The sequence below is a fragment of the Rousettus aegyptiacus genome, unplaced genomic scaffold, assembly GCF_014176215.1.
Source record: "Rousettus aegyptiacus isolate mRouAeg1 unplaced genomic scaffold, mRouAeg1.p scaffold_m13_p_3, whole genome shotgun sequence".
NCBI lineage: Eukaryota > Metazoa > Chordata > Mammalia > Chiroptera > Pteropodidae > Rousettus > Rousettus aegyptiacus.
Genome location: NW_023416306.1, coordinates 30,797,071 through 30,823,911, shown reverse-complemented (window position 1 = coordinate 30,823,911; position 26,841 = coordinate 30,797,071). Strand labels below are relative to the sequence as shown.

General features: G+C 44.7%; 2 protein-coding genes across 3 annotated transcripts; both read right to left on the bottom strand.

Moving 5' to 3' along the window:
• Window positions 1-7,144: 7,144 nt before the first annotated feature.
• CCL19 (C-C motif chemokine ligand 19) lies at window positions 7,145-8,922 on the bottom strand. Its single transcript, XM_016130199.2, has 4 exons — window positions 8,688-8,922; window positions 7,834-7,960; window positions 7,535-7,628; window positions 7,145-7,435 (listed from the first exon to the last, which is right to left on the bottom strand). The coding sequence occupies exons 1-4, from the start codon at window positions 8,746-8,748 to the stop codon at window positions 7,415-7,417; spliced, it is 303 nt and encodes a 100-aa protein (XP_015985685.2). The 5' UTR covers window positions 8,749-8,922; the 3' UTR covers window positions 7,145-7,414.
• Window positions 8,923-23,584: 14,662 nt separating this feature from the next.
• CCL21 (C-C motif chemokine ligand 21) lies at window positions 23,585-24,747 on the bottom strand. Of its 2 annotated transcripts, none has more exons than XM_036218110.1 (4): window positions 24,590-24,747; window positions 24,368-24,488; window positions 24,092-24,256; window positions 23,585-24,040 (listed from the first exon to the last, which is right to left on the bottom strand). In XM_036218110.1, the coding sequence occupies exons 1-4, from the start codon at window positions 24,654-24,656 to the stop codon at window positions 23,779-23,781; spliced, it is 615 nt and encodes a 204-aa protein (XP_036074003.1). In that variant the 5' UTR covers window positions 24,657-24,747; the 3' UTR covers window positions 23,585-23,778. The 2 variants fall into 2 exon arrangements, with proteins under 2 accessions (XP_036074003.1, XP_015986032.2); XM_016130546.2 differs by having other exon boundaries at window positions 23,861-24,011; window positions 24,590-24,746.
• Window positions 24,748-26,841: the final 2,094 nt, after the last annotated feature.

Genomic DNA, 26,841 nt, shown 5'->3' with positions numbered 1-26,841 from the left:
TCCCTGATCCTGGGAAGGGGTCTGCTTCATACCCTATTCTCCAAACCCTCTGTTCATATCCAGGGGGTCCTGGCTTAGTCAGAGGGGCATAACTTGACCCTTTGTCCCAGAGCGTGGGTAGAACATTGCACAGGACTTCCAGAAGTGACGAGACATCAGAACGGGGAAGTCTTGAGCAATAGTACACCCCGCTTCCCTGCCTCCTGCCCCTTGGAGCTTGAAATAAAGCCACTACCAGGGTTTCCTGAACACTCCCTTCCTTTAGTGCAATTTGGGCCACTCTGTGTCCCAGGGTTCCTGGGCCTGGGACGAACTTACTTGGGAGAAGTGCAGGAGACAAGGGCCCCTGAACCCAAAGCAGAAGGTGATCTATGTGGCTGGAGATGAGGAGCCCTGATGAAGAAGGAATGCTACATGGGAAAGCTCAGAGGGAAGGCAGGGTAGGCAACATGGAGGAGGAAGGTCTCCAGAGCCTTGAAGATGGTTGAAGCAGGGGAGGGGACATTCCAGGTAGAATGAACAGCAAGCAAAGGTTCAGAGGAGGGACAGGAGTTTGTGATTAATCCCATTGTGGGCGAGGCAGGCGAAAGATAAGTGGTGAAAGAGGCTGCGTGTATGGGGGTAATCCCTGGGGTAGTTGGGGCACTTCCTGGTCATGCCATCCCCAGTAGTCAAAGTTAATGGAAGACTCCTGTAACCTTAATCAGGTAGGATGACCAGGGCCTAGTATTCCTTGGTATGAAGGTTTAGGTCCCTTAGCAGGTGTAGGATGTCGATCAGCTGAAGTGCCAGTTGGAGGTAAAAAGAATGAGTCACAGAGAAAGTGTGGCAAAGAGAGCTCCAAGATTCTTGCCCTCTGGTGTGTAAGCCCTGTATAATCTCACTTTGAGGGAATTTTTTGAATTTATGACTTGTGAATATGATGGGGTATCACATGATTAGATTGTTCTATATGGCAAAAATGAAGCTGTTTTGCAGATGTAATTAAGGTCCCTTCTGGTTGTGAAATGTCCCTATTTATTTAGTTGAATCCTTTTCTCTTTCATCCTATTCCATTTTTGAATATAGGTTATTGTGGTGATATCACTACGACTCAACGTGATTGTGATTTACTTCTGGCAGTTGCCTCCTTTAAGTTAGACATGGCTATGTGAACTTTGGCCAATTAGAAGCATTTGGATAGAAGCATTTAAGCTTAAGGGTTCTCCTTGCTGTTTTCCTTGGCTGGAGTGATCATGGAAACATGTGTTGAGATGAAAGAGGCTGCCAGAAGATCAGGGCAGCTTGGGATGTTGAAGTACCACATGGAGTACAGCTGTGCTAAAGACTTGCCTAGACCTGCAGCAGGTTTGGTATGCATGGAGAATAGAATTTTGTTGTGTTAAGCCACTCAGACTTGGAGGTCATTTATTACTGCAGCATAACCAATGAAGTTCATTGGTGATGGTTATCATCAGGTGTAGAATAGAGAGATGAGATTACAACAAAACTGAAGGAGGAATGGGTGCCACCCTGAGATTTTGGATATAGGATTGGATTTTGCTACGGGTGGAATTGTGTCCCCCCAGAATTCATAACCCTCAGTGTGACTGTATCTGGAACTGGATTACTTTAGGAAGTGATTTAGGTTAAATGCGTTCAGCGTTCATAAGGGTAGAGTCCTAATCTGATAGGACTGTGGCCTTATGAGACAAGGAAAAGAGAGAGAGATCTCTTTCTCTGCTGTATGAGGACACAGGAAAAAGACAGCTATCCGCATGCCGGGAAGAGAGCACTTGCCAGAAACCAATGATGCTGGCACCTTGACCTTGAACTTCTCTAGAACTGTGAGAAAATAAATTTCTGTTGTTTAAGCCTCAGAGTCTATGGTATTTTATTATGGCAGCCCGAGCTGACTAAGACTAAAAGCTCTGAATAGTCTCTTTTTGGGGAGGGGTGAGTTTTTTTGGTTGTATTAGCAAAAGTGATATTTGTTAGGTGATAACCTTAAATTTTTAAGAAGTCTAGAGTTTGGGAAGAAGGACATACATTGATGTAGGATAGCCATAGGGTGGACTATAGAGATATTTATTTATTATTTTTTTCACTGCCCCAAACCTGAATCCCTTTCTATGGTTTGTGGAATTTTCTATTATATGAGACTTAGTTACCAATAGAGCTTGCCTTCCAGGATTGAACCCCCAAGGGTCACATACTTTTCCCTAGCTCCCTTTGCAGCTAGGACCTGGGCACATGACTTGGGCTTAGCTAATCAGAGGTACCTTTCAAGGACTATGAATAAGAGGCTAGTAGTGAAACAAAGGAGCAAGAATAGCAGAAAATTCATTTTGGTGGTGGTAGGAGTGGGGGCCGTTTTCCAGGGGCAGCTGCAGCTGTGATTCCAGAGGTAGCGTCCTTTTGGAGGAGGATCCTTGCATTGATGATCTGACAGGTATAGGGTCAGCAAGGTGATTGGAGGTTTAATGGTTGAGTTCAGATCTCCATGGACTATGATTCTGAGATCCAGAGCCCTGGGGAATCTGGTTGTACTGGTAAGGCAGTGCTGAAGCTGCTGGGGTTAAAACCATCCTACTTCAGTGGGTTGGAGCCAGGGCAGCTCATATCTTCTGCCTCCCCACAGGAGCCACAGTGAAGACTTAAAGCTCCTAGGAAGAGAAGTGGGGCCAGAGGTTTGACTCCTCCATCTACTCTGATCCTCAGAGTTTCTGCCCTAACTCTTGTCCTCTTCCTCTGTCCTGCCTGTCTCTGGTCCCTCGGGAGACAGAAGTGGCCCTCAGAAGTGGGTCCTTTAAGAGTCTGATTCTGCCCCTGCAGTCCCCAGATGCTCTGCCCTGCAGAAGACCCACCAGGCTGTCTCAGAGACCCCCTGAGAGGACTGTTCCTTCCAGAAGCCCTGCCCACAGGACCCTTAGTCCTGCCCCTACCTCTATCCTCCAGATCTCAGCCCCTCCATTTCTCCTTTCCTTGTAACATCACCAGGTCCTGGCTTCTGTTACTCCCTGGGAATGGAGGTAAGAAGGTAGGCATAGTTGTAGCCTGATCCCCTTCTTCACTGCTCCACTTGGGAAAACTGAGGCCTGGGCAGACTGTGAGAACCTCTGCTAACTTATTCCTGGAGGCTCTGGGAAGCCAGCACTCCTGCTAGAAAGGTCCAGAAAGTTGGAGGTCCTTCAGGGGGCATCTTTGTGTCTGGGCTCAAGCACCGGGGTCTTGCTCGAGGCCTTCGACTTCTCCTCTTGCTTTTATCCAGCTTTTCCTTGCAAGCCACGCCTTTTCTCCTCAAGTGGACATCTCAGCTCTCAGTTTTTGGCACTCATCAGTTGAGTGGGCTTGAGAAGTCACTCTACCTCTCTATGCCTCAATTTCTTCATGCACAGAATGAGGCTAGTGATCCCCACCTCATAGCATTGTTGAAGGATGCAATGGTATACTGCACATAAAGGACTCAGCTTGGATGCTGGCACATGGTTAGTACCCTAAAATAATGACTTCCCCTATTTTCTGAGTGCTGCTTCCTCAGACTTGTCCCTTCTTTATTGTTTCCCATTTTTACTTAGGAGATGGGTCAACTCAGAGAGGTAGTCTATGTAGTAGCTAAGAGTACAGATTCTGGAGCCAAACTGCCCAGCTAGGAGCCCCTGCTCTGCCATTTTACCAGCTGTCCAGCCTGAACAAGTTACTTAACATCTGTACCTCAGTTTCCTCAGCTGCAACATAAGAATGACAATAGCACTGAAAGAAGTGCCCAATACCTGGTAAGCATGAGTGGTGAGTTAGCTGGTATGTAGATCCATGTCCTGCCATGTGGACAAAGTCTTAGGGGCCATCGAGGAAGTCCTCTGACCAGAGAGGTGCCCACTTATTCCTACAGGAAACTCCCCAGATGGGAGTCCTGCCCCTGTGTGAGACTTTTATTTCCAAGGTTTTCTGGCTGCTGCTGAATTTCCCGGAGGCCAGAGAAGGGGGGTGCGAGGGTGGGGCTTACCAAGAAATTGAACATGAGATGATGAAAATGTGTTCAAAACCGCATGGGGCTGGCTCTGACCAAACACGCATGTAACAGAGACAGCCCCACTTTCTTGAGAACTGGTTATGCTCCAGATGTGAGTGGTAGAGGGGCATCGTGGGAAAGGCAGGTTCAATTCCATGTTTAATCAAATGTATACCGAGACTTGTTCTGTGTCAGCCCTTGCACAGAGCAGTGTTGGCAATGGAGACAGGCCCCATCTCTTCCCCTGGGAACTCTATCAAAGGACAGGACAGAGAAGTTTTTTTTTTGGTTGTTGTTATTTGTTCATTTGTTTGCTTTGTCAACTTGTGGACCTGAGAGTTCCCTGAGCAGGGCTGTCAGGTTTCTTTAGGGAGATGTTGGCTGCTGGATATCACCCAGCTGTTGGCCTTGAACCTGTAGCAAGCGCTATATGCCGTAGAAAGGAAGGTTTCTACTTATAGGCAGCAAGGCTCCCTGGTTGGGGAGCTAAGAGTTCACAGCATTCCTCAGAGAGCTGGCAGCTTCATCATTATCAGGGAGGCAGGTAGCCTCCTGGACCACCAGGACTCTGGATAAAGAAGTTACCCTTGTCAGTGAATCAGTGAAACAAGAGCAGCAGGTGTTGATTAGATAAAGTCACAGTGCTAAGAATGTTTGAGTTAAGTCCCAAATTGCTAGGCTTAAGCCCTCATGTATCTGACAGGGAGAGGAGATAAACCCTGGTGCCCAGGAGAGTTTCAAGGCTGAGGATAGGGAAAAGAGCGAGGGAGAAAGCCAGGAGGGAAGGCACTGGCTGGAGAAAGGGTAGGGAGGGCTGCATGCCTGCTCCTTAGGGGCTCTGGTGTCTGCCACTCACACTTTTTCAAAATTCTTCATTTGCTTCCCTGGCTTCTGGATTATTTTCTCTCTTCCTGAACCTTAGCTTCCCCTTTGTTCCCGGAGGGTAGTCCCCTGGGGCCCCAGAAAGTGGTAACATTTCTGAGCATGTGTGACTTTGGGGCAGCCTGTGTGAATGCCAGAGGTTTAGTCTGAGACCCAAAGTCAGTCTTTGTTTGGAAAGACTCTTAAAAATTAAGCCACACTCCTCTCCGCCTGACAGATGGGAGAACTAAGACCTTGGAAGGAGGAGTGAGGAAGAAACTTGTCTGGAGTTACACAGCGAAGGACAGAAATAGGATTATGGGATTGGCATCTGGGCATTGAACAGGACCTGTTCTTGTACCCCTCAGTGGGAGTGTCATGGAGGTAGTGTCCAGGGGCTTCTGTCCTGGTAGCACCTTCCTAAGGGATCCCACCCTCACCTCCACTACCCTATCTGGGTGTTCTCCTGATGGTCCAGAGGGAGGGTTTGTGTCTGCCTTTGTGGCATACTGACCTCTGCTTGGCTTCACTGGGAACTGAGAAGGATTTGAGGCAGTGTGTCCCCTTCACACTTATATTTGTCCTCTGCCTGCTGGGGCACAGGACATAGAGTCCAAAGGGTATCCGCAGGTGGAACCTTTGGAACTCCACAGCTGGCTGACTTGACAGATGGCTTAATGGGTGGATGGGTAGATGGTTGGGTGAGTGGGAGGATGGATGAAGGTTTAATGGATTCAGGGACAACTAGATGGCTGGATACATGGGTGTATGATGGGTAGGTAATTTCCCCCAGGCAGCAAAGCCAAACTTCCCAGCCATAGCAGTTGTTCTTACAAACTATCTACATCCCTCCCTCTTCCTGTGACTCCAAAACCTGGGATAGCTGAGGTTTTAACCGCTTGCTTCTGGGAGCAGAAGGCAGGAAGAAGCTGCTCTGCTCTCAGCTCAGTGAGGAGGGGCTGGCACAGCCCTCTCACTACTTCTCCCCTTTCCAGGCCTGCCCAGGCCTGGTTTTGTTACCAGATGAGGTATATCTGGTATATGATCACTCCACTTGCTGGGCGAGGATGCTCAGTTTGGCATCCTAGCTGTCATTCAACCCCATGGACTTGCTCCCAGCTGGACAGGCTCTCAGAGGCCATATTTGGGAGGCCAGCCAGCCTCTCCCGGGCTCTTCCCAGGTACGAGAAGTTCACTCTTCCCAGAGCACCCTTGTGAGCTGCTCTAAGGATGACAGAGCTTTTGTCTCTCAGAGTTGAGAGCCCTGTGACATGCCCTGGTGTCAGTGTTGTCTTGGCCCTGGAACCCTTGTGGGCTGCAGGAACATGGTGGGATTCCTCCATGCCGAATCTCCCTAGCTTCCCTGGCCACTCCTCTTCCATCCTTTTGGCTCTCTTCCATCTCGCATTTCTGGCGCCCAGGTCTGTCTGTCAGGATCCCTGAGAAGTGTGGCCCCAGGATTACCCATTTGGGGCTGTATCTGGCCCAAACCGATGGAGTGAGAAAGGAGGGCTGGCCTGGAGGTCAGAGTCTGTACGGACAGATGGACCATTGCCCCTGGCTGCTGAACCCTTCATCACATATTTATTCTGTAGACAAATATTTATCGAGAGACTACCTTATGCCAGGCAGGGTGCTGGACACCAGAGTGACAGTGTACACCAGAATATACAAAATCCCTGTTCAGGATTGCTGACAAACTACCCACTATAACTCAGTGTGATGAGAGCTATGAGGGGAGAGGGGCAGGAGTCCCTGGGAGCTTGAAAGGGAGGGAGGCTACCTAACACGGCCTGGGGTCAGAAAAGGCTTCTTGAAGGAAGGGTCATCCAGACCCCAATGGGAAGCTAGGTGGGTAGGAGAGAGAGAGAAGAGTGTTCCAGGCAGAGGGAATGGCACGGGTAGATAAGTACCTTCCCCCAAGGCAATTGAGCTGGGCCCCCTGTCCCTCCCCCGGCCATGAGAGCTGATCCCTGACAGCTCCCTTTCCCACCCTGACACCTGATCCCTGAGACACCTGGATGCTGGAACACCTGCCTTGGAGAGCAGAGACTGGGAGGCATGAGAGAATTTGGGTCATTTGGGCAACTGACAGGTTTAGTGTCGCTGAACCATGGAGTGTGACAGGGCTTTGAGGAGACACGAAGTGGGGCCCTGATTGTGGGAGCTGATCTTGAGAATACAGGGTGTTAGGTGGAGGTTGATGAGGAGGTTGATGCAGAATGGAAAACAAGATCCTGCCATTCCATCCCCCTCTTCCTATCCCCATCCTCCTGCACGGACAGCAAACAGACAGTTCAGTGGTTACCACCAGTGGGCTTTATTGGAAGCATTGCAGTCTGGCTGTGGAGGAGAAGCTGTGCTCCCACCACACTCACCCTCTCGCTCACACTCACACTCATTCACACTCACATTAGCACTTCAGGTCCTGCCCAGACTGGGTCAGGTCTGGTACAGAGGTGCTGGATGCCTGGTTCTCTCTTCTGGTCCTTGGTTCCCCAGGGTCACAGTGATTTTCATCCCTTCAGTCAGACACAGAGCTCCCTCTGAGGCTGTCATGGGCTAACTGCTGTGGCGCCTGTTCTGGAGGAGGAAAGAGAGGCAAGGTCACAGTCTGGGGTCTTAGGCAGAGGGTTGGAGGGAGCAGGCAGAGCTGTGGCGGGGAGGAGGTGGCAGGCTTGCCTTGTCAGAGTTCTTCTGCAGTCTCTGGATGATGCGGTCCACCCAGGGCTGGTCTGGGGGTGCGCAGAGCTGGCGACCCCTCGCTGTGGTAAACCTGGAGTCCGAGGTCAGAGAGAAAGAAGTCCTGGAACCTAACTTCCTGGCAGGACCATGTATGATGGGCAAAGGCTGGGGACCACATCTAAGAACCCTTTTCAGGGACTTCCTTGAAAGGGCTGGGATTGGGAAAGAGAGAGGAGATAAGAAAGTGAGGGCAGACAGGGAAGATGAGGCTATATGCACTCCTTTCCACAACTCACACAACGGCAGGCACTCTGCAGCCATCTCTCATGAGAAGGTAGCGAAAGGATCGCACGATGTTCCCAGGGATTGGGCGTGAGGTCACAGACAGGCAGCAGTCTTCTGCATCGTTGTTACCACTCAGAGCTGGTGTAGTGATAGAGGAAAGAAAGTAGCTTCAGAACAAAGGGACCTTTGTTCCACGGCCCTAACTGGGATTCAGAACACCTGTGTACGTGTGGCGGCAGCCAGACCTGATATTCAGTATGCACCAATATGGCCTTCTTGGTTGCTAAATATCTTGAAGTGCTTCTAAGCTGTTTGGTAAACAAACAACCACTGTCCCGAGCCTCACAAATGCCTTTCTGCTGTCCTGATCACCCCAACCTCTCTCCCAGGACCTCTCGACTTTCCCACAAATGAAGAGCTAATACTAGTCACAGCATTAACTTGATAGGGAAGGGGTGAGAGTGGGGCGCTGGGGTGGGGTAGCAGGAGGTTAGGTTAGAAGGCTTGGAAATTGCTAAATATTTTGACAATTGGCTCTGCCTCAGTGTCTTCAATTCTCCCCATCTTAAGCAAATATATACTGTTCTCTTCTTCTGACTGGGAAACTGAAGCAGCAGGAAATAAAGCCTGCAGAGAGAGGGGCAATCAGAGGCCCTGGGATACACTAAGAGACAGACAAACATTGAAATTCAGGGGCCCAGCCAGATATATCCACACTCACAAGCACACACAGGGCAAAAGGCACCTCCAGGTTCACTAAACCATGCAGACCTAACCTCAGTGTCCCTCATGTCCAATGCCAAGCAGTCCGAGATCTAGATGACCCCTCCCCTGCTCCCACCCGCAAGCCTCCCTTTAGCCTTACCGGGGGAGGTCCAGAGAATCAGCAGGCTGAGGACCAGTAGCGTGGCTGCATGGGGTGCCATGGAAGGTGAAGGGAAGCAGACTGACAGCGAGGGTGTGCGTTTGAGCGATTCTCTGGCCGTGTGCAGGAGCTGAGATTTGGCTAGGAGCGGAAAGAGCACAGCCGTTCTTATTGCATGTGAAGGAGTCTAGGAATGTGAGTGTGGAAGCCCATGTGCTGTAATTGCCGACTGCTTCCTATTTATTGTCCCAGAACTTCCAGAACTTTCACAATTCCTGCCTGCTCAGAAATCCCCCTCCATAATTGTTTCATGGATTCCCCTTTGCCCCGCTTTTCTGACCCTGCCCTCCCTCTTTCCCCCTCAGTAGTTTCCCCCTTCTGCTTTCTTGGCTTCAGCTCTGAGAATCCAAACAGTCTGCTGTTCTGTCAATTCCTATGAGATGCACGATCACCTCATTGGTGGCATTTGTATCATCAACCATAGAGCTGGCCTTCAGGGGTGATGGTCAGAATTAGGGGGCCAGAGCAAGGAGTTCTGCCCCTTCCCTAGGTTTATCCCTATCCTCACTCTGTTCTCTGTGGTTCTTCTCTCCGGTGCTGGTGGAAAAGAAGGCTCCCTGGTGCCCTCAGAATAAGTATGGAGCCTGTGATAGCCCCCCCAAGTCCTGCCTGTCCATCATGTAGGAACCAGTCCCTCCCTTGGGACAAGCAGAGCTGAAAGGAAATGTTCTTTGAAAGGAGGTCCAACACCCCCACCCACATATCAGGCCTCTGAGATTCAACATTCAGGCTTAGTGAGCTCTGTCCTTTTCTCTATCATTTTCATATGTCCAGGGCTTGGGTCAATAGAACATCTGGAGGGAGCCTGGCCTGAAATAGTCCCCTTCATCTTTCCCCTCTTCTCAATCCTGGGAACCAAGAGGGGATTTCTAAGGAACTAGGCTGGCCAGCTTGTATTCAAATTCCCAAATTTCAAGGAATTGATAGATGGGTGAGGGGACAAGTGATTTCCCATCCTTATAAGACCAGAGATAGACCAGAAGAAATTAATGTGTGGGATACTCATTCATTCATCCCACCTAAGCTCTGGATCCTCTTTTGGATGGGGTGGTGTTTCCCTCATGAGCTTTTAACTTATTTCTCTTTCCATCCATCAACAACAACGAAGATGACGACGACGATGATGATGATGGTGACGATGATGATGATGATGATAACAGCATTTCTGATTGTTTACTGTATTCTGAGCCAGCAGTCCCCGACTTTTCTGGCACCAGGGACAGGTACTCCCGTGAGAATCTAATGCCTGATGATCTGAGGTGGAGCTGAGATGGTGATGCTAGCACTGGGGAGGAGCTGCCAATACAGATGAAGCTTCACTAGCTCAACCACTGCTCACCTCCTGCTATGTGGCCTGGTTCTTAACAGGCCACCAACAGGTACCAGTCTGTGGTCTGGGCATTGGAGATCCCTATTCTAGGCTCTGTATCAAAGACTTTATCACTATTATCTTGCTTAACTTGCCTACTACAACTATAAAGTAGTTTTTATTATTATCATATTATTATCTGTGTTTTACACATAAGAAAAATGAGGCTCAGAGCACAAGGTCACATAGCAAACAAGTTCCTTGAACCCAGGTGTCTTGTTGTGAGGTTTACACTCTTTACTGCTGTCCCATACTGCTTGTCTGCCACCTGTCCATTGATTATAGATCAGTACAGAGGAGTAAGACGCCACAGATAGCATACCTAGGCTGGGATTCAAATTCCACCACTTGCTAGCTGTGTGACCATGTGCAAATAATCCAGTTTCTGTGTCTTAGTGTCCTTATCTGTAAATTAAAAATAATAATAGACCTACCTATTTATTTATTTTTAAAAATTATTTATTTATTTATTTTTTAATTGAAGAAATTATTTTAATTTTTTTCCTCCATCTACCTTCCCCTCCCACCTCCCCCCTCCCCTCTGGTAACCGCTAGTATATTGTTCATGTCCATGAATCTCTGTCTTGTTCATCTGTTGCTTTTAGGTTTATATCCCACAAATAAGTGATAACATGTGCTTTTCAACTTTTTCTGTCTGGCTTATTTTGCTTAGCATGATTATCTTGAGGTCTATCCATGTTGTTGCAAATGGCAGTATTTCATCTTATGGCTGAGTAATATTCCATTGTATATATGCACCACAGCTTCTTCATCCAATCATCTATTGTAGGATACTTCGGTTCCTTTCATGTCCTGGCCATTGTGAATAATGCTGCTATGAACATCAGTGTGCAAATATCTTTTCGGATAATTTTCAAGTCTTTTGGGTTAATACCCAGTAGAGAGTTTGCTGGATCATATGGTAGATCAATTCTTAATTTTTTGAGGGAAGTCCATACTATTTTCCATAGTGGCTGTACCAATTTGCAGTCCCACCAGCAGTATATGAAGGTTCCTTTTTCTCTGCATCCTCTCCAACATTTGTTATTACTTGTCCTGTTGATTATAGCTCTTCTAACAGGTGTGAGATGGTATCTCCTTGTGGTTTTGATTTGCATTTTCCTAATAGCTAGCGATGTCGAGCATCTTTTCATGTATTTCTTGGCCATTTGTATGTCCCTTTAGGAGAAGTGTCTGTTCATGTCCTCTGCCCATTTTTTTGATTGGATCGTTTGGGGTTTTTTGTTGTTGTTGTTATTGAGTCATATGAGTTCTTTGTATATTTTGGATATCAGGTCCTTATCAGAGGTGTTGCTTGCACAAATATTTTCCCATTTGGATGGTTGTCTCTTTACCTTGTTGACAGTTTCTTTTGCTGTGCAGAAGCTTATTAGTTTGATTAGTCCCATTCATTTATTTTTGCTTTTACTTCCCTTGCCTTTGAGGTCAAATTCATAAAATCCTCTTTAAGTCCAAGATCCTTGAGTTTAGTTCCTATGTTTTCTTCTATGCATTTTATTGTTTCAGGTCTTATAATTAGATCCTTAATCCAATTTGGGTTAATTTTGGTGTGTGATGATAGACAACAGTCGAGTTTCATTCTTTTGCAGGCGGCTTTCCAGTTTTCCCAGCACCAATTATTGAAAGAATTTTCCTTTCTCCACTGTATGTTTTTGGCTTTTTGTTGAAAATTATTTGTCCATATAAATACACATTTACTTCTGGACTATTGATTCTGTTTCACTGGTCTGTGTGTCTGTTTTGCTGACAATACCATACTGTTTTGATTACTGTTGTTGCTTTGTGGTATAATTTTACGTTGGGAGAGTGACACCTCCAGCCTTGTTCTTTTTTCCCAGGATGACTTTGGAAATTCAGGGTCTTTTGTGCTTCCATACAAATCTGATGATTTTTTTGTTCTATTTCTTTAAAAAATGCCAATGGGATTTTGATGAGGATTGCATTAAATCTGTATAATGCTTTAGGTAATAAGTTCATTTTAACTATGTTGATTCTTCCAGTCCAAGAACTCGGAATATCTTTCCATTTCTTTATATCTTCTTTGATTTCTTTTAATAGGGTCATATAGTTTTCATTATATTGGTCCTCCATATGTTTCATTAGACTTATTCCTAGGTATTTTATTCTTTTTGTTACAATTGCAAAAGGAATTATATTTTCACTTTTTTTTCTGACACTTCATTATTAGAGTTAGGAACACTATGGATTTTTGAACATTGATTTTTGTATACAGAAACTTTACTGTATTTGCTTATTGTTTCTCATAGTGTTCTTGTGGAGTCTTTAGGGTTTTCTGTATAGAGAGTCATGTCATCTGCAAATTGTGACAGTTTGACTTCTTTGTTTCCTATTTCAATGCCTTTTACAGCTTTCTCTTGCCTGATTGCACTTGCTGAGACCTCCAATGTAATATTGAATAACAGTGACAATAGTGAACAGCCTTGCCTTGCTCCTAATCTTAGAGGGAAGATTTTTAGTTTTTCACCATTAGGTATAATGTTGGCTGAGGGCTTGTCATATATGGCCTTTATTATGTTAAGGTACTTTCCTTCTATACCAATTTTGTTAAGTATTTTGATCATAAATGAGTGCTGTATCTTGTTGAGGGTTTTTCCTGCATCTATTGATATGATCATATGATTCTTTTTTTTTTTAATTTGCTTATATAGCGTATCACATTAATTAATTTGTATATGTTGAACCTGTGCTCCTGGGATGAAGCCCACTTGATCGTGGTGTATAATGTTTTTAATATGTTGCTGTATTCGGTTGGCTAGTATCCTATTTAGGATTTTTGCATCTGTATACATGAGAGATATTGGTCTGTAGTTTTCTTTTTTTGAGTTATCTTTACTAGGTTTTGGTATCAGGGTAATACTGGCCTCATGAAATGAGTTAGGAAGTAATGCCTCCTCTTTGATTTTTTGGAAGTGTTTGAGGAGAATGGGTATTAAATCTTTTTGGAATGTTTGGTAGAATTCACTGGTGAAGCCATCTGGTATTGGACGTTTACTTTTTGGTAGGTTTTTGATAATTGTTTCAATTTCCATACTGCTGATTGGTCTATTTAGATTTTCCAGTTCTTCTTGATTCAGTCTAGGAAGGTTGTATTTTTCCAAGTACTGGTCCATTTCTTCTAGGTTTTTAAATTTGATGTTATTTACTTTTTCATAGTATTCTTGTATGACCCTTTGTATTTCTGCAGTGTCTGTCGTAATTTCCCCTCTTTCATTCCTGATTTTGTTTATTTGTGTCCTTTCTCTTTTTTCTTTAGTTAGTCTAGCCAGGGGTTTGTCAATTTTATTAACCTTCTCAAAGAATCAGCTCTTTGCTGAATTTGTTTTTTCTATTTTTGTAAATTTCATTTATTTTTGCTCTAATTTTGGTATTTCTTTTTTTATGCCGACTTTATGCTTCATTTGTCCTTCCTTTTCTAGTTTTTTTTTTTTTTAAAGATAAAGTGTTAAGTTGTTTATTTGGGCTCATTCTCGTTTTTGAAGATTGGCCTGTAAGGATATGAACTTTCCTCTTATGCCCGCTTTTGGGGTGTCCCAAAAGTTTTGATATGTTGTCATTATCGTTCATTTCTATGTATCTCTTGATTTCTCTATTTCTTCTCTGACCTAGTTATTCTTCAGTAGTATGTTGTTTAATCTCCATGAATTTGTGGTTCTTCTCCCTTTCTTTTTGCAGTTGATCTCTAGTTTCAAAGCATTATGATCAGAGAATATGGTTGGTATGATTTCAACCCTCTTATATTTTTCGAGGCTATCTCTGTGTCTCAGTGTGTTGTCAATCCTTGAGAATGATCTATGTGCACTACAGAAGAATGTATAAGCAGCTGTTTTGGGATGAAAGGCTCTGTAAATGTCCATTATGCCCAGTTGGTCTAATGTGTCATTTAAGGATGTTATTTCCTTATCGATTTTCTGTTTGGATGATATATCCATATCCGACAGTGGGGTATTTAGGTCCCCTATTATGATAGTGTTTTGATCTGTTTCTTCCTTTAGTTCTGTTCGTAACTGCTTTATATATTTCAGGGCTCCCTGATTGGGAGCATAGATATTATAAGTGTTATGTCTTTTTGGTGCATGATTCCTTTTATAATTATGAAATGTCCTTCAATATCTTTCTTTACCTTTTTTATTTTGAAGTCCATTTCATCCGATATTAGTACTGCTACTCCCTCTTTTCTCTGAATGTTATTTGCTTGAAATATCATTTTCCACTCTTTCACTTTGAGGCTATATTTGTCTTTGGAGCTGAGATGTGTCTCCTGGAGGCAGTATATGGTTGGGTTTTGTTTTTTGATCCATTCTGCAACTCTGCGCCTTTTTACTGGTGAGTTCGGTCCATTTACATTTAGGGTGATTATTGAAATATGAGGTCTTCTTATAGCCATTTTTATCTTTTGCTTTCTGGTAGTTCGGTGTTTCCATTGCTTCCTTGTCTTTGTGTTTTTGTTTTCTTTATTTTGGTTGGCTTTTGTGTGTTTTCCCTCTGGTCCTTCTTGTTTTATGTTATATACTTCAGTTCTGAATCTTTGGCATGTGGTTATCATTATGAACATATATAGGATAGTTATATATATACAGTCATCCGTTTTCTTCTGTGCATGCCTTATATCCATTCTCCTTGGTGAATTTGGATCTTTGAATCTTCCCCTTTTCAGTCATTGTTATCTCAGTTTGTCCCTAGGTAGTTCATTGCTATTTTACTATAGCAAATCTCTTGTTATTGTTTAATCTTATAATGCCCTGTTCTTAGGAAGGGTTGCACTCCTCTGCTTCTATCAGCCTGCTAGTCACCTTACTCCTAATTATGAATGTTTTTTGTTTTTGTCATTTTGTTTTAGGTGAGCTGACCCCTTTCAGTATTTCCGATAATGCAGGCCTCATAGTGAATTCCCTGAATTTTTGTATGCCTGGAAATGTCTTTATTTCTCCTTCATATCTAAAGGAGAGCTTAGCTGGATACATTATTCTTTGCTAGTAGTTCCTTTCATTTAATAGTTTGACTATTTGATTCCACTTCTTTCTGGCTTGTAAGGTTTGTGCTGAGAAGTCCGATGATAATATAATGTGTTTTCTTTTATAGGTTACCATCTTCTTTTCCTTGGCTGCCTGAGAATTCTGTTTTTGTCATTGATTTTTGATAATTTTAATATAGTATGTCTCGGTGAAGGCCTTTTTGGGTTGAGGTAATTGGGTGTTTTACTGACTTCTTGAATTCCAAGCTCTAGCTCATTCCTTAGATTTGGGAAATTCTCGTCAACTATTTGTGTAAAAATGCTTTCTAATCTCTACTCCTTTTCTTCCTCTTTGAGAATGCCCATTACTCTTACATTTCCTCTCCTGATAGAATCAGCTAGTTCTCGAATTTCTCTTTCATTATTTTCATTCTTTGGTTTCTCTCTTCTTCCTTCTTTTGAGTGGTAGAGGCCAGATGTTGGCACCTAACCGTGAACAATAAGGTGAATGAAATTACTATATAAGCTGCAGGGACAAGTAGTAATCAACATGCTTTGCCTGCAGGGATTGCTTGTGGTAGCTAATTGATTACAGTGTCCCTAGAAATGAAATAGGTGGACAGCTTACTGATGAGCTACTAGACCCATTGAAGTGGAAAATTTTTAGGTCTAGTGGTGAGAAACTTGATCTAAATTATATTGGAGAGTTACAGGCTTTTACCCAGTTCTTCAATTTAAGTCAGTTCCCCAGACCAGAAGCCCCTTGATAGGGTGGGTGGGGGTGGGAAGTCTTGAGTTTCTTTCTATAAATCTTTCTTCTGCTCAGAGGTTCTCAAAGTGTGGCCCTTGGACCAGTAACATTAACTGGGAACTTGTCGGAAATGCAAATTCTTGGGCTCTGCCTCAACTCCACTGAATCAGAAACTCTGGGAAAGCCTGGCAATCTGTGTTTTAATAAGCCTTTCCAGTGATTCTGATATATGCTAAACTGAGAACAACTGTTCCACGCCTTCCCCAGAAAGTCCGTAGCCATTTGCTAGGGTAACTGAATGGAAAGAGGAAATAGTCAGACCTCTGGGGGAGTTATTAGATACTGTATTTTGATAATACTAGTCTTAAGGACCCAACACTCCACTGTGGTCCACCAGTCAGAATGAGGATTTATGGACATATGGTGAAGAAGGATCTTGGTTCAGATCCATCTCGCAGTGAGTCTCAAAGACCTGTCTGGTGGTTATTTTTCTAGTTTCAGAATGCACAGTAGAAATAGGTGTATCTAATAATTAACAAAATCTCCAAAATTGTTCCTTGACCATGGAATGAGGAAATTATGGTAGGAAGAGCTAAGTGGAAGTCCTTTGAATCGTGCCTGCCCCACTACATTTTCCCCAACAATAGTACACTTAAAGGAATGCTGCATTGGTAGAGAAGTTGCATAGATTAGAGCACCTTCAAAGATTTAGAACATGCCATAACCCTTGGTATAGCATATTACAGCTAATAATCTAGCACGTGCCTTCTTTCTATACCATCAATTAAAAACCACCAAAATCAGTTCCTTTTCAACTGGAATGACAGCAATATACTTTCACTGTTTTACCTAGGATATAGCAACTTTCCTGCTCTGATTATATAAGATAATCTTGATATCCCACGAAATATCAAACTGGTTCCTTAAACTGATGACATTGTATTTACTGGTACACAAGAAATAGCAATCACCCTAAATGCCTTAGACAGACTCATGTATGTCAGAGGGAAGAAGAGAAAGAAAGAAATCCTACAAAAAAACAGCATCCTCTTGGATTGGTGTAATTTCTAGACTATTGAGGATAGGGTGGACTGAAAAACAGTGGTTTGGGGGCATATTGCACCTTTACCTTGAAGAAGGAGGCACAATGCTTAAAGAGTAGTTTGGATTTTGGAGGCAACATATACCATATTTAGGTGTACTGCTGCCAAATATTTACTGGGTAAGGCATAAAGCTGACAGTTTTGAATGAGGCCCAGAACAAGGAAGGAGTCTGCAGCAGGTCTAGGTGCCAGGATAAGTTGTCCTGCTGCTTGAGCTTTATGACTTATAAATCCAGTGAACTTCAGATTGTCTGTGGTATAGAAAGGGTGCTGTAGAAGCCCCAATAGGAGAATTACAGCAAAGACCCTTATTTCTTATATGAAAAGCAGCTCTTGATTTGCCATTGGGCCCTGTTCTAAAACTCAGACTATGTATTACCCAGTGACAGTGTGCCCTAATGGAGTTATTTATCTATAGCAAATCATATACTTAGGTGTGCACAGCAGCATTTTATTGTTGAATGGACATTGTACGTATGAGACCAGGCCTTAGAAGTTTCGGAAGTATGAGTAAAAGCATGGGAAATGGCTCAGGTTCTTATTTGTATTGTTTTCTTCTTCTTCTTATCACACTTAGGCCTTCATGGAGAAGTTTTCTACAAACAGTCAACAGAGGGAGACAATGCATAGTTTTGATTTTAAGATAGGTCTCTAAGGTATGTTGGCATCACTTAGAAGTCAACGGTTGCTTACATTCAGGGGTGGCCCTGAAAGACAGTGGTGAAAGGAAGTCCTTTCAGTGAGCAGAACTTCAGGCAGTATATTCAGTGTCTACTTTGTCAGGAAGGAGAGATGGCCCGAGTTTGGGAACTATACCAATCACGTGCAGTGGCTGCTTACCACAACCTTCCCTTCACCTCTGTTAATGGTCCCTTCACTAAATTTTTTTTTCTTAAACCTTTTTGAGCATGCCTTTTTGTTTTCCTCCTAAATCCCGAATGATACAAGAAAGCTGACATAAAAGTTTCAATTAAATTTTAATATCTGCCTGGAATGCCAGTTGTGAAAGGTCCTGAGAATTGGCAGGAAAAAGTGAAATAATGAAGTAATAAAAACGATTTGTACCACATTTATTCAAGAAATATTTATCAAGGGCCTCTTATGTTCCAAACACTGTTCTTGGCACTAGGACATAGCAGTGAAAAAGAAAACAGATATTCCTGCTCTTGTAGAGTTTTTATTTTAATAAAGGAGAAAGGCAATAAGCAAACAAAAACATATGTCAGATGGCAATAAGAGCTATAAGAAAAATTAAGGTGGCCAGAGCAATAGGGAGTATTGGGAGGGTAGTCAGGGAAGACTTTTCTGATAACATTTGAGCAGAGAAGTGATCTGAAAAAGGTGAGGGAGAGAGCCATGCAGACACTGGGGGAAGATGTTCTAGGTAAAGAAAATAGCAAGTGTGAAGGTCTTGAGGCAAAGGCGTGTTTGATGAATAGAAAGGAGGTCGATGTTATGGGAAAGAAATGAGTAAAGAGTAGAGCAATAGGAGATACAGTCAGGTAAAACAGGGCCCAGACAGTGTAGGGCTTTGTAGGACCTTGTAGGGTTTATGTTTTACTCTGAGTAAGATGGGGAAACTTTGGAGAATTTTGAACAGAGGTATGATGTGATCTGATGTTTTAAAAGCTAAAGCTGACTGTCAGATGGAGAACAGAAAAAAGTGGTGTAGGAATGGAAGACTGGAGACCAGGTTGGAAGCAATTGCAATAATCCAGGAAGGACATGTGATTCCTGGGAGTTGGTAAGAAGTGGTCAAATTCCGGAAATATTCTGAAGGTAGAGCCAACGGGCTTTGCTGGAGGGTTCAGTATAGTATGTGACAGAAAGAAGACGCAGAAATACAACAGTGTTTTTGGCTTGAGCAATGCTATGGATGGAGTTATATTTACCAAGATATAGATGACTGTGGAAGAGTGGGTTTGTGGAAAGGGGAGGAGCTTTGTTTTGACTTTTTAAGATGAAGCTGCATTTCGGACATACAAATGGAGATGTTAAACGGGTAGTTGATAATATGAGTGTAGATTTCAGGGGAGAGATTCTAGCTGAAGATACAAATTTAGGAGCATATAGATGGTATTTAAAACCATAAGACAGTGAGATCAAGGGAGTGAGTACAGATAGAAAAGTTTCTAGTTCTAAGTCCTGGAGCTCTCTGACATTGACAGAGCAGGGAGATGAAGAGAAATCAGAGAAGGAAGGGGCCATCAGAGAGTTATGATGGTACCCACTACCATGGTGAAAAGAGAGAGGACACAGACCCCATGGATGGATAGTTTAAGGCATCCACTGTCTAGCTACTAGGGTTTAGACAATCCAATGGAATATGAGGGTCGGAGTCTAGGGAGGTAGGTTTGAAACAGCTTTTGACCACAGAGACCTCAGTGTGCTACATGCTTCACCTAGTAGTTCCCCCTCTTCCTAGCGAAGTTGCCTTTCTGGGGTTCCTGGTTCAGTGTGAGCCCTGGACAGATATCTTCCTACCCTCCTCGGAGGAGCCAGCCCAACTTCATGCTTCCTGGTTTGACCAAATCCATGTTCCAGGAGTCAGAGATTGTGGATGGAGGGCACTTTAGCCATTGGGGAAGGAGAGGGCCTGAGAAGTCAACCAAGTCTGCGATGGGGGTACAGAGGAGTGAATGATTGTGGGGAGAGAACCTAGACTAGATGTTCAGTAAATGTTTGCTGAATGGATGAACGTGCATATCCTGAACTGTGTCTATGGGGCTGTGCCTGACTGCTGTGCCTGCCGGTCACGTGTGTGTGTGTGTGTGTGTGTATGTAACCCACGCAGACATGGGGAGAATGTGCGAACTCTACACGGACAGTGGCCCCCGCCAGAACCGATACCCCCAACCCCTGCCATCATCAACCTTGTAAAGAAAAGACGTGGAAGAAAATGACATTATTGAGGACCTGCTATATTTGGTTGTGTCCAGTTTGTGCCTGATGTGTCTCCTTCCCCTCCTAGGCCTGCAGAGGGCGCCCCAGCCTGGGAAGGGAGGCTCTGGAGGTGGGTGGAGCTTTAGCCTAGCTCGGGTGGAACGCTCTGGCTAAGAAGGGGGGCTGGGGGGATGCCCGCTAGCAGGAGTCGGGTGTGCTCCAACCCGTCCCGCTCCTCAGCGAGCCGGGGAAGGGCTTTGGGCCCAAAGTCCCTAGGCCTGGGACGACCCCTGCTCTCTCTGCTCCAGAACCCCGCCAGCTCCGAGGCCGAAGGTTCCAGCCCCAGGTGGCGGAGTGGAGACTTGGGCTGTGGGTGAGACCGCACCCCTGAGGACCTGGGGCCAGCGTGGGCCCTGGAAGTCCCCGGACGGCTGTTATCCCAGGCTTAGCACAGCGGCGCTGCTGCCCAATCTCTGCCACTCTGGCTCTTGAACCCGGCAGGCCGGGATGCGTGTGCTGGCGAAGGATGGTGTTTGTCCTCGGATATTTATCTGCCCAACCCCAGTATTTCCAACTTACCCTGGAGTCTAAGTCGCCCAAGGGTGAAGACATGAAATAATGTTTGCTTTAAAGGCTAAAGGAAGTTTGCATTACCTCCGGCGCTTTCTTTGCAGCATAAATAACCTGCACCCGATTGATTCCTAAACCACTTAATTTCGGTGCCAACTCTAAGAAAAGGTTTTTTTATTCAACGGAGATTTATTGAGAGCCTGATTGTGCATCTGGAGGTATGGTCAGCACCAGAGGATGAAGGGCTTTACCCCAGACACGAGCTCAAAACGAGTTTGTCTTGCTCATCAATGAACACAGGAAAATGTAGACCTCTGGCCTAGCATGAGACACATTTTGAGAACAAATAAAAATAAAAATAAATAGATCCCAGAAAGATGAATAAAACGATACAAGAAAACCCAGAAGCCTGCTGTTTACCAGAAAGACCGCAGCGATGATGCTGCCCCCTGGGGGCGGAGCGGGACAATCAGGCTCTCACAGCCTAGTGGAGTGTCACACCATGCGCGGGGGCGGGGTGCATTCTGAATCGAAATTGGTTACGGCTGCTCGGGTGATCAGGAGTTCAGTTATTCTCTTAACATAGGATTAAAACTTATTATTAGAGCAATCCATGGCTCTAAAGCAAAAGTCTTCAAGAACATGGCAGCAGAGTTTCCCTCAGGTATGTTGGTTTGCCACCGAGAAACAAGTGTCTTGAAGAAAACGAACATTTAGTCTTTAATCCTAATATGATGTAGTATTTGAAAAATATGGAGGCTATGATAATGGTGAGATAGAGGTACTTTTAAAAAGGGAAGAACAAGAAGAACTTTTAAGAAAAACAAAAAGCTGAGTGACAAAGGAAAAGTAAGCATAGTACACTACTTTGCTCTGCAGTGAACAATTTATATGGTCATAATAATGTAAATTCTGATCACGATTTAAATATAGTGGTATGACTACATTTAGGGGATAGGGTGGCAGGAGAGGAAGGTTGGTAAGAGAGCTAAATCTCCACTTTCTATGATACACAGTTTAACATAAATAAATCAAGAAACAGAAGTATGAACAAAGTATTTAGATATGGCATTAACTCCTAGAAGAAGTAGCTTAAGAGTTAAAAGTTGCAAGAAATGGTTATTCAGAATAAGCCTTTATGTACTTAAAAAATTTTTAACCATGAATATGTATTATTTGATTTTTTTAAAAATTATGCATTTTGCAGAAAGAAGAAAGAACAGGACGACATTGTCAAAGATGAAGGCAGACAAGGAGAGCAGCTACGCATTCTCTTGTGGAAAAAAGAACATAGTGCATGCCTACTCAGGGCAGGACTTGAGGCAATACCAGGCATGCAGGTATGGCAGGATAGTTTAGTGAAATATGTTTTATTTGTTCTTTCTATGTTTTTCTTTTCTCTTTAGAGCAAGCGAGGGTTTTAACAGGACTAAGAGCAGAGGCATCCTGATGTCAAAGGCCCTTCTACCTTTGTAAAAGTCTAAAGTGAACCTGGGAAGAGGTTATGCCCCGGAGGAGCTGGGGATGGGGAAAGTTTTGGAGAGAGTTCTTTAAGACTGTCGAGGAGATTGGTGTGTAGGTCCAGCCAGCATGGGCAGTGGGTTCTAATCCTTGGCTGTGATGAAGTAAGTGGCAAGACCTGAGTAGATGGCTCTGTGGGGAGTCTGGGGAAATCAGGTCCAAACTCAGAGATAATCATAGCTGAATTTCTGTGTCTCGAACGTGGCTCAGAGCTAACAGTTTGGGGGTCTAGGACCTGGAGAGTCATACTCACTGGAACCACAGGAGCCACAGCACTCACAGGTTTGATGTCCAATGATAGGGTGGTGTAGACGGCAAGTAAGAAGCATCCCTTGTGCTATGGTGTTTCTATGACTTTTGCATAGCCCTTGGCAGATGAGATCTCAAGAGTGTCTGATTTTGAATTTCTCACCAGCAACCCGATAGAGGGGTTTGGAGTAGGAGTCAAGATCTTTGAAAGAACATTTTAAAATGTAGTAATTCTTGCACATCTGCATTTGTAGACTAAGCTCACATGGGCTGTATGAGGATATTTAGGGAGGAACCCCTATCTTCACCTGCCTCAGAAGGGGCAGATAGCAAATACTTTAAAAACTTTATGATAAGTGGTGAGTGCTGTGGCATGCTCAGGCTCCTGTAGAAGGAAAAGGTGGTGGGCAGCCACCTCTAGCTTCTTGCCCCTCTTCCAAGATCTGTTACCTTCTTTCCCACATGGCCTGGCCCCATCTGACAGTCCTCCCTCTTCCTACCTAGGGATGGAAGGGGAATAGGAGGATCTATACTCTGGGAAGGAAGAGGTAGGAGAGAGCCAGGCAGGCATTTTTTTTTTTTTTTTTGATAAGAGCTTGATTTACATCTGAATTTTGGGGTTCCTGCCACTGGAGACTTAGTCCTTGGTATCAAGAAATTAAAGGGGCTAAAGTATCCTGGGCCCCAGCCAGGGTAGAAAGGAGAAAATAAGAGAAGAGGAGGAGGCTTTCCCAGTTGGAAGGAAGTTGAGGGAGCCAAGAAGCTCCAATGGGAATACAAAGCACACAGTCCCATTAAAGAGGAGAGGCCCAGGGACCCTGCTTTATTGATCAGGACAGAAGGGAGTCCTCTTGAATTTTGGGGTTTTTAAGAGAGGATGTAAGCTCTGAAGGGCTCCCAGAACTAGAACCCTTCTTAGGGTAGGTTTCAGTAGAATCGTGTTTGCCTGTGTAACAGGTGGGCCCAGGTCCAGCCTCCCTCCTGGGGACCCTCTCAATGAGGTACTTGGAAGTTTGCATTCAGTAGGCTCCAAGGGAAGGGGAGACAGCTTCTGGTAGAGCTGGGGTGAGTGGATGCTGGACATAATCAGGGAAGGGCTCTCTTCAGGGTTTCAGAAGCCTACAGAGCCATTGTGGATGTGTGCTCTGAGCTCACCATCTCTCTGTTGACAGGAATTTCTCAGAGACAAGGAGCAGCCTAGGTCCATACCCCCCCATCCCCCGTACCCCCTACCCATCAGCTTCCCTTCTCTTGCCCTGGGCACCTGGGAGGGAAGGAAACTCTTGGAGTAGGTGAGAACATAGAATTCACCAGTCTGAGCTCTTGGTGGGGACTTCAGAGTGTATGACCTTCCCTATAGTGACGCCGGTTTCCCCATGGACACAAACACACAGAAAATTACTTGGGTAGGAAGCCAGAATGGCTTTTTATTCAGTTATGTATAAATCACATTTACAAGGAAGAGGTGGGGCGCAGTGGGGGCCAGGGTCAGATCCAGGGTCCTGGGTGACTTTTCCTCAGAGGGGACAGTCCTGCTGCCTCCTCTCACACTCTCTCCTCTGCCTCTCTAGGCCTGGCCTGGTGTGGGCAGCTCAGCCATGTGTGTAGCGCTGGGAATACAGAAGGGATGGTTGAAGTGGAGGAAGGGGTGAAGCAAAGCCAGCAAGGAGTGGCTGTTCTGGGGCCCTTGAGTCCTCCCTCTCTCCTAGCCCACTTCTTCCCCCTTGGATTGGGGCTCCAAACCCTGGTGAGGCTGATGGGGGCCTCCTGGGCTCCAGAGTGGTCACTGGGCTATGGCTTTTTGGGGGTCCGTGGCTTTTCATTCCTGGGAGGGGAGAAGAGGGGTTTGAGGGACTGAGCGAGACTCCCCTTCACCCCCCTATCCTGTCCCTTCAGCTTCCTCACCTCTTACAGCCTTTGGATCCCTTTCCCTTCTTGCCAGACTTGTCCTTCTTACAGCGCTGGCCTGATTTCTGTTTCGGCATGTCCAGATGCTGCATCAACTGCTGCACCCAGGTTTCTTTAGGGTCTGCACACAGCTCTGGCTGAGAGCGCTTCCGAGGTGAGAACCTAGAGGTCTGGTGTTAGAAAGCCTGTCCTAGTGTTGCCCACCATGCAACCCTCCCCCGCCCCAACTCAGCTCGATTCCCCCCCCCCACCCCCGTCCTTACACCTACTCACAGGATAGCTGGGATGGGGCAGCCCAAGCTTGGCTCCTGCTTCCGGTAGCTGCGGACAACCGAGGTGGGAATCTTCCTTTCGCTGTACTTGAGGCAACAATCTTGTGCCCCTCCATCACTGCCTGCAGGGTGGAGTTCACAGGGAGCCATGGGCTACTTATAGGCTCCCACCTAGGCCTCTCCAGCTCCTTGCCCCCAGCCTAGGAAGCTCCCTCCTTGATACCTTGGGTCCGGGGAATGCAGAGGGCCATGACCAGGACAAGAAGGCTCAGAGCCAGTGACTGAGCCATAGCTGTGGTAGAAGGTGATTATGAGGCTAGAGCTGTGGGCAAGGTGGATAGCCAGCCTTAGGGGGTCCTGGAGTATGTGGGCTGGAACTGGTCTGCTGCCTATTTATGCAGGCACTTTCACCTCCCCCACCCCGCCTCTGAGCAGGCAGGAATAAGGATTATTATCTGTTTGCTTCCTTCCTACAAGGCAGATCACTGTCTTGGCATGCAGCCAAGTAAAAATGAAGACAGCCCCTTTCCTCAAAAGGGAAACATGAAAAAAATGCTCAAAATCACTAGTCGTTAGAGAAATGCAAAATAAAACCACAATGAGATATCACTTTACACCTGTCAGAATGGCTATCATCAAAATCGAACAATAACTTGGCGAGGATGTGGAGAAAAGGGAACTCTTATGCACTGTTGGTGGGATTGCAAATTGGTTCAGCCACTATGGAAGGCAGTTTGGAGGTTCCTCAAAACGTTAAGTATAGAACTACCTTATGACCTAGCAATTGCACTTCTGGGTATTTATCCAAAGAAAATCAAAACACTAATTTGTTACGATCTATGCACCCCTATGTTCATTGTAGTGCTAATCTCAATAGCCAAGATAGGTAAGCAACCTAAGTGCCCATTGATAGACGATTGAATAAAGAAGTTATGATACATATATACAGTGGAATATTACTCAGCCATAAAAAAATGAAATCTCACCATTTGCAACAATATGGATAGACCCAAGACAGTATTATGCTGAGTGAAATAAGTCAGACAGAGAAAGATAAATACCATATGATTTCGCTTATATGCAGAATCAAAGGAATAGAAAGAACAAACTAAACAAAAACAGACTCATGGATAGAAAGAATAAACTGGTGATTGCCGGAGGGGAGGAAAGTTGGGAGTCTGGGTGAAAAAAGTGAAGGGATGAAGAAGTACAAATTAGTAGTTACAAAACCATCATAAGAATGGAGTGTACAGCAGAAGAAATACAGTCAATAGTGTTATAATGGCGATATGTAGAGCCAGATGAGAGCTAGAGTAATCGGGGGGATCACTTCGTAAATTACATAAATGTCTCACCATTTCAGTACCATATACCCAAAACTAATATAAAATTTAAAAAAAGAAAGAAAGAAAGAAAGAAAGAAAGAAAGAAAGAAAGAAAGAAAGAAAGAAAGAAAGAAAACAGCCCCCAGGTCATTTGAGTCAGGTACCTCAGTCAGACCCTCTTCATTCCCAGGCACCTTTTCAGTGCGGGCCTCGCCACCCGTCCCCTGGACACACTGTGATTCCCTTCTCTCTGCACTTTGGGCTCTACTATCTCTCCCTCCTTCCAGCAGGCTGAGGACTGTTCTTAACATGTAAATCTGATTGAATTGTAAGAGTTCTTTGTGCATTCTTGATCATAGACCCTTATCAGATGCATGAATTGCAAACGTCTTCTCATGTTCTGTGGATTGTCTTTTCACTCTCTCGGTACTGTTTTTTAATGCACGAAATTTTAAATTTTGATAAAGTCTGGTTTATCTATATTTTTCCTTATGCTTTTGTTGTCATATTTAAAAAACCATTCCAAATCCAAGGCCATGAAGATTTCCCCTTTGTTTTCCCCCCAGCTTTACTGAAGTATAATTGATGAATAAAATTGTATGTATTTAAAGTATACAACATGATGATTTTATATGTGTATTGTTGCAAGAAAAGTGGCTACCAAAATAACAGCCTCAAAGGCATTTGTGTCTTTCCATAATGACATATTTATTGAGTGGAACCTTCTCAGATAAACCAATCAGGTGCCCACGTAGGTAAACACACAACACAAAGTATAGAGTCTTACGTGACAGAAGAGGTGAAGTCCTTACCGTCTCCAAAGTGAGCTCTTTACTGGCAGTGCAGAGAGCTGTGCGTTGGTCCCAACCCAGTGGCTATGAAGAGTCAGAAGGTTAGAGTTTTCTGCTCTTAGTGACCCCCATCAGTGATGCTTTTGGGTTAGGCTTGAGCATTGTCTGTCTAAGTTCAGCTAGCTGTATGGTAGCTTAGGTGAGATCCTTATGCATAATTATGGCTCCTGCAGATAGGGCTAATCCAGCATAGTCCTGGCTGATATTTCTGTGGTTTTAGGCTTTCTGGTTGGTTACACCCAAAGGGCGTTCCCATTATGAGCGCCTTGGTGCTCCTGGGTTCCCAGCTCAGCATTGAA

What these genes read in the sequence shown, in the direction of transcription:
- CCL19 (XM_016130199.2), bottom strand. Translation starts at nt 8,748, where the DNA reads ATGGCACCCCATGCAGCCACGCTACTGGTCCTCAGCCTGCTGATTCTC. An exon ending in GATTCTCTGGACCTCCCCCG is followed by an intron (nt 7,961 to 8,687) that starts GTAAGGCTAAAG and finishes TCACTACACCAG; the next exon opens with CTCTGAGTGGTAACAACGAT. An exon ending in TGCAGAGTGCCTGCCGTTGT is followed by an intron (nt 7,629 to 7,833) that starts GTGAGTTGTGGA and finishes CTCGGACTCCAG; the next exon opens with GTTTACCACAGCGAGGGGTC.
- CCL21 (XM_036218110.1), bottom strand. Translation starts at nt 24,656, where the DNA reads ATGGCTCAGTCACTGGCTCTGAGCCTTCTTGTCCTGGTCATGGCCCTC. An exon ending in CTGCATTCCCCGGACCCAAG is followed by an intron (nt 24,489 to 24,589) that starts GTATCAAGGAGG and finishes TCCACCCTGCAG; the next exon opens with GCAGTGATGGAGGGGCACAA. An exon ending in TGCCCCATCCCAGCTATCCT is followed by an intron (nt 24,257 to 24,367) that starts GTGAGTAGGTGT and finishes CCAGACCTCTAG; the next exon opens with GTTCTCACCTCGGAAGCGCT.